Source organism: Chiloscyllium plagiosum, unplaced genomic scaffold (assembly GCF_037043375.1).
Source record: "Chiloscyllium plagiosum isolate Xiang-an unplaced genomic scaffold, Cpla_swu_hap1 HiC_scaffold_22, whole genome shotgun sequence".
Classification (NCBI taxonomy): Eukaryota; Metazoa; Chordata; class Chondrichthyes; order Orectolobiformes; family Hemiscylliidae; genus Chiloscyllium; species Chiloscyllium plagiosum.
This window is the reverse complement of record NW_028270160.1, coordinates 64,576,981-64,584,136: the sequence shown is the minus strand read 5'-3', so window position 1 is coordinate 64,584,136 and position 7,156 is coordinate 64,576,981. Positions and strand designations below refer to the sequence as shown.

Genomic DNA, 7,156 nt, shown 5'->3' with positions numbered 1-7,156 from the left:
CTGAACTTTATACTTCACTCTGTGTTGTAACCAGTAACACATTCACCTTTTTCTTTCCTTCCCTATCAAAATAACCTTTTGAGCATAGTCACATGGCATACACAGATTTCTTTCTATCTGGTGTTCTTATCAAATAATTCACTCACTCTAACTCCTTTGGATTTGCAACACAAAACTTTGTTTTTAAAGGTTCACCTTCCACTGGAAGTAACCCTAACACTACTTCTGCTAGCAAAATTGTGAATTTTTGATTTCTTGTCAGTTTCCTATTGCATCACATACTGTGCAACTTCTAAATGCTGTCTGGCCAACTCTTCTATTCTATTTAACCTTTCCCTCAAATTTGATACACAGTACAAACAGAATTCCTTTATCCCAAACCTCTGGATAGTCTTGACTATAAGTCCTCAACATGGTATTTAAAGTTTGCTGCCACCATTCTAATGCTTCCAACAATTCTGGATCCTATTTTTGATTATTATTATTGACACCGTATAGTGTGAAAACAGACCCTTTGGCCGAACAAGTCCACAGGGACCCTCCAAAGAGTAACTCATCCAGGCCCATTCCCTTACCCTATTATCCTATATTTACCCCTGATTAATACACCTTACCTAACACATCTCTGAACACTATCGGCAACTTAGCATAGCCAATTCACTTCATCTGCACATTTTTGGATTGTGGGAGGAAACCGGAACATCCAGAGAATATGCAAACTCCACACAGCCAGACGCCCAAGGCTGGAATTGAACCTGGGTCCTTACTTTAGGGACTCTATATTAGAATAAAGTAACTCGACAGGAAAACCTACCAGAAAAATAGTTACAGTAACTATTACTAATTAACTGTTCTGAAATATCACAAACTCAATTGAGCTTTTTGAGGAAGTTACCTGATGGCAAAGGTTCCACATGGTAGACTAATTAGTAAAGTTAGATCACATGGGATTCAGGGTAAGCTTACTAATTAGATACAAAATAATTCCACAGCATCATAACTGGCTTAACGGCAGGAGACAGAAAGTAATGGTGAAGGATTCCTTTTTCAGAATGGAGGCCTATGACCAGTGGTGTTCATTTATGTAAACAATTTAGATGAGAATATAGAAGGCATGGTTAGTAAATTTGTGGATGTCATCAAAATTGTCAGCATAGTGGACTGTGAAGAAAGTTTTCTAAAATTACAAAGGGCTCTTGATCAAATGGGTCAATGGGCTGAAATATGAATAAATCACCTGGACCAGATGGTCTACACCCCAGCATTTTAAGAGAGAAAGCTAAAGAGATAGTGGAGGTGTTAGTGGTGATCTTTCAGGAATCATTAGAATCAGGGAGGTGATGGTGATAGGTTGGAGGGGAGAGCGGGGCAGATAGATGGGAAGAAAGATAGACAGGTAGGACAGTTCAAGAGGGTGGGACCAAATTGGAGGGTTGGATCTGGGATGAGGTGGGAGAAGGGGTGAGGAAGAAATTGGTGAAGTTGACATCGATTCCGTATGGTTGGACAGTTCCAAAGTGGAAGATGAGGCGTTCTTCCTCCAAGTATCAGGTGGCTTCAATTTGACAGTGGAGAAGGCCCAGGACTTGCATGTCCTTGACAGAGTGGATGGGGGAGTTGAAATGTTTGGTGGGTGTGTCCCAGAGATGTTTTCTGAACATTCCATAAGTTGGTGTCCTGTCTCCCAAGTCCAGAGGAGACCACATTGACAGCAATGGACACAGTATCTGGGAAAAGATCTGCCACCCTACCAGCCTATAAAAGTCCCACACAGAACATAGGAAAGCAATCTTGGCCAAACTTTACCAAAAACACCCAGAATGTCTCAGCAGGGACCAAGCAGACTGACAAGTGATACTAGACAGCACTCGCAGACAAGGGAATATACTTCCCAACACCCACTAACAATAGCAGATCAACACAGCTGTCCCAAAGTCCCGAGGGCAGTCTGACAAAAAAGAACAAAATAATTCCACAGCATCATCACAGGACAAAGGTGTCTTTTCTCAGGGTGGCAACTCGTGACCAGTGGAGTTGGACTATAACTTGGTGTTGTGTAATTTTTAACCTGGAAACATAGTTTAATTATACCAGTTCACTTTTACACATATTCTTCTATTGCATTCCATCCACCACTTATTTGCCCATTCTCCGAGCTTGTACAAGTCCTTATACAGCCTCCTTGCTTCCTCACCACGACCTGCCCCTCCACCTATCTGTCATCTGCAAACTTAGCAACATTGCCCTCTCTTTCTTTGTCCAGATTGTTAATATATGATGTGAATAGTTATGGTTCCCAGCCACTGACGCCTGTTGGACTATAACTTGGTGTTGTGTGATTTTTAACTTTGTACACCCCAGTCCAACACCGGCATCTCCAAATCATGTTTCCCAGGTTATTTTTCCCTCCATGTTGACAAACAAAAACATTATTTTATAGGACTGTTTATTTTATTTGTCGGAGTTTTAAAAGGTTAGACTTTTAACTAGATTATATGCTGATTGTTTGTAAGTTTACATGAGATTAGCATTTACTTATATGTAACAAATTCTGGATTAGTGGTGCTGGAAAAGCACAGCAATTCAGGCAGCATCCGAGGAGCAGCAAAATCGACGTTTCGGGCAAAAGCCCTTCATCAGGAATACAGGCAGAGAGCTTGAAGGGTGGAGAGATAAGTGAGAGGAGGGTGGGGTGGGGAGAAAGTAGCATGGAGTACAATAGGTGAGTGGGGGAAGGGATGAAGGTGATAGGTCGGGGGGGGGGGGGGAGGGTGGAGTGGATCGGTGGAAAAGAAGATAGGACATGTCGGACTGAGCTGGAAGTTTGGAACTGGGGAGTGAGGTGGGGGAAGGGGAAATGAGGAAACTGGTCAAGTCCACATTGATGCCCTGGGGTTGAAGTGTTCCGAGGTGGAAGATGTGGCGCTCTTCCTCCAGGCGGTGAAGGAGGCCCAGGACCCCATGTCCTCGGCAGAGTGGGAGAGGGAGTTGAAACGTTGGGCCACAGGGCAGTGTGGTTGATTGGTGCGGGTGTCCCGGAGATGTTCTCTAAAGCGCTCTGCTAGGAGGCGTCCAGTCTCCCCAATGTAGAGGAGACCACATCGGGAGCAACAGATACAATAAATGATATTGGTGGATGTGCAGGTAAAACTTTGATGGGTGTGGATGGCTCCTTGAGTGCCTTGGATGGAGGTGAGGGAGGAGGTGTGGGCACAGGTTTTGCAATTCCTGCGGTGGCAGGGGAAGGTGCCAGGACAGGAGGGTGGGTGGTAGGGGGGCGGGGGGGGGGGGGGGGGCGTGGATCTGACCAGGTAGTCACAGAGGGAACGGTTGTTGCGGAAGGCGGGAGGGAAATATATCCCTGGTGGTGGGGTCTGTTTGAAGGTGGCGGAAATGTCAGCGGATGATTTGGTTTATGCGAAGTTTGGTAGGGTGGAAGGTGAGTACCAGGTGGTTCTGTCCTTGTTATGGTTGGAGGGGTGGGGTCTGAGGGCGGAGGTGCGGGATGTGGACGAGATGTGTTGGAGGGCATCTTTAACCACGTGGGAAGGGAAATTGAGGTCTCTAAAGAAGGCGGCCATCTGGTGTGTTATATGTAACAAAGCCATTCCTGTAAAGTATGGCAACTCAATCAGTATTATTGGTTCACTTGAGTGCAAGAGATGGCTAAATGTAGGACTCTACACTTTGATTAACTTTTGTAATGGGATTTGAGACTCAATACACTTTCCTAAATGGGTCATAACACACGGTTCCTGGGCAAACAGTCAATAACAGATTATAACAGATGAATTTTCAAACAGGTATGCTTCTGAATTCAACATGCACTTAAACATGTCTCAAAGCTATAAAGAACGAGACAAAATTCCTTGAATTAGTCACATTTAATTTATTTGTTAAGATCCTCAGCAAAAGGTATAACTGCATCAAATTGCACAAGGTGGGGTGAAGGTTGAATCGGAGAAAAAAGTGCACTTTTTTTTTTACAATGAAGGAATTAAATGCTGAACTGGTAGTTCATCTGGAAACAGTTATATGTCAGCTTTTAAAAATGTGGAAATCTCTTGGTTTGCCATCAACTTTCTCTCAGGAATGATCACTTTTTTTGCAGAATGCAGTCACCACAGAAATTCCTTCTTCTTGATGTTACTGGATACTACTCCAAGCTTTTGGCTGTCTTTTTCCCCCTGGAACAATACCAGCAGGTTTATAAAGATAGCTTCTCACAGGAGGTTTTTGTACCTGGCTGTTGGATCACAAAAACGACAATCAATTTTTTCCAGAGAATTTTGATGGCTCATTCTCAGATATCCCCGTGCTATTCTTTGCTACAGAAATCCTCCCCTGGAGGACACATTACAGATTTAAACTTTTGTTTCAGCAACAAAAGGTATTTGAAAAGCTTCATCACCAGAGATACTTGAAGATCTCAATGTCGGCCATACTTTCTAGTGGATTAATATTCACGTTCAGGTATTTACCCCAAGATAACCTTTTCAAGCTGCTTTAGATAATGCTATTTAGAAATCCCTTAGTAAATTTTCATTTTATAATGTCCCAGCTTATTTTAAATTATTTTTCTCTGAAAACAAAATCCAAGGCTTTTAATCAGTTGATGAGATTTTAGATGAGTAGTTTGCATATTATGTCATCAATACAATGGAGAGCAGCATCCTTTGAAACCAGTAAACTGATTTCACTTCACCCCAATAAAACAAAAGGTAAATCTATAAATTGCCATCATTTAGCTATAAAATGATTAATCTTTAAATCTATAAATTGTTTTTTCATGTGTGATATTATTGTACATGTCCTAATAAAATTACTGATTTATTCCCCAATGAAATTGGTAAACCTGACAGATCTGAACTTCTATAATGCATTAACTTTCAGAAGAGGAAATATGATGCTGGAGATTTTTTTCTGATGTTATTCAATCAGGAAACAAGTAAAATTATTCACAGGTGTTATCTTCTTGTCCAAAATCAAATTGAATGTCTCCTTGATTGCATGTTGTAATTCCTCTTCAGTCAGAGTTACGGAGGTTCTCAGGTCCTTTCCATCTTTCCCATTATAGATCTGTTCAGTGTAGGTTGTACCCTTCAGAGTTTTTATGCCATTCGGGGTTTGATAGCAAACAAAGGATAATTCTTTAAACATGGCCCCAGGAGTTGTTAATAAGTAGGTTAATTTGTCTTCAAAATCCTCAATTCTACAAGGTTTGAGGTCAAAGCAAAACAGTTTTTGGTAGGAAGGTTGGTTCTGCAGAGACTCACTGTTAGTGCTTTGACCTTCAATGTAAATTTTTCTGACAGTTTTATCCATATACCAGATATTGTTATCTTCAGTCAGACGGTATGTACCTGGAAACTGAGTCTGCTCTTTGCCTGATACCAGCTCCAGGGGCTGTCGCATTTGGTTGGATGAAATAAAGCCCACATCAGCCATGTAACGCTTGGAATCAATGGTGACTATGAGGACACAATGAGATGGGTAGGATTCATAAGTATCCTTTGCTGGTTTGTACAATCTTACTGGTATAAACATCACTTCGTACCCCATCTCCTTTAGTACCCACCAGAATAATGCATTATTTTCCACACAGCAACCACCTCGATGCTTCCTCACCATTTTATTAAAGATCGCTTCCATGTTGAGCTCAATTGTTTCTCCACAGTGTGGACTGAGATTTTCATAGGGAATAGATGTGACATGTTTTTCAAGTATTATGCTTAGTGTCTCCAGGTCAGTGTTGTAGGAAGATCCTGTGTAGCCGATTCGTGCAAAATACTCAGAAAGCTTCATCTTCTCTGTGATAAAGAGAATAGGTTAGAAAGAAGGACAGTAAAGTCCAATATGCATGCAGTCAAAAGCTAGCTACTAATTTTTGGTTTATTTACTTCTTCAATATTTTGACTCTTTACGAGTTTCTTTATGGCTAGTCTTCCGCCTATCCAAATCATGGTCCTGTTACTGCCATGGTCTGGATCACTAACACAACTTCTGTTGATCCATAATGCTAGCGAGACCTGTTCTTTTTCAAAATTACATGTCAGAAATGCTGATTCTTCAATTACTGAAGAAAACATCCTTGCTCTGTAGGTAGAAAAAAAGAAAATGTGTTGCTTAATGCTAGAAGCTAGTCAACAAACCAGTAACTATTGAAATGAAATGGGATAAAAAGAGTTTCAGCTGCTGTGCAAAACTAAAACTCAAACTCAGCTGCTTAAATACCAGTGTCAATTCTACCAGTATCATCCTGCAAAATTTTGCAATCTATTCTTCATAAATAACCCAGAGACTTTCTGTATATCTTTTAACTTGATTTGAATTCGCTTCCCTTTTCTAATCTGTCTATTGGTATTGTGTATTCAATTCTCACATTTACTCACTAATAAACTCACTCATTAATCAAGAAAGTCTACTTAAATTGGTTCCTTCGAAACATATTTATTTCACTTTGGGAGAAAAGATATCCACATCGCAAAGGAATCTTTCTTCAGAAATTTCTAAAGAAAAAGTAAATATAATGTTTTTGAATCTCCCTTTATCTGGATCATTTCTTCCCATTGTGCTGCTTTTCATTTGATGCTGGATGCACATCCCACAGCACAACTTTGCTCGAAGCTGATCCCAGTCCAGTTTCAGTTCAGCTCCTTCCCTTCTGAATACAGGTTGCAGTAGCCAATGAATCAGAGCGCCCCCCCATACCTGTTAACCATATATTTGATTGCAATCTCTATTGCCTTTTTTTAAACCTTAATTGGCACATGGCTCAGGAAACAGTCAATACATTATCAATGTTGAGGTCCTGATTTTTAAATCTCATCTTCAACTTCCCAAATTCACATGGCAGAACATGTGAATGTTCTAATTCTCAGTTCTAATGACAATTTTTAAAAAAATGTGAACCCCAATGACCCAATCTGAAACTTCTTACCCAATGTTCATCTCCAGACAAGAGGATGCTCTTCAAATCTGGCATCACACAGGCAACACTCAGAACTCTTGGTCTCAGCCCAGAGAACAGTATCTATCTCCCTGGCTACACTGTTGCCTATCACTGTTATATTCCTTCCCATTCCCCCCTTCAGTCTGGTGACATCTGACACCACAGATGAAAAAAGCATGGTATTACTTAAACTGAGAATGACTG

At 40.9% G+C, this 7,156-nt stretch overlaps 1 protein-coding gene across 5 annotated transcripts in view; it reads right to left on the bottom strand.

The window, feature by feature from the left end:
- Nucleotides 1–3,880: 3,880 nt before the first annotated feature.
- LOC122545466 (arylamine N-acetyltransferase, pineal gland isozyme NAT-10-like) overlaps nt 3,881–7,156 on the bottom strand; it is a 90,177-nt gene continuing 86,901 nt past the window's right edge. For 4 of the 5 annotated variants that reach the window (XM_087999224.1, XM_087999223.1, XM_087999221.1 and 1 more), the window contains exon 3: nt 3,881–5,810. In XM_087999224.1, coding sequence (XP_087855350.1) covers nt 4,930–5,810 — 881 coding nt within the window. In that variant the 3' untranslated portion in view covers nt 3,881–4,929. Of the gene's footprint in view, nt 5,811–5,900; nt 6,097–7,156 lie in introns of all 5 variants that reach the window. The other variant, XM_087999222.1, reaches the window with a different exon arrangement.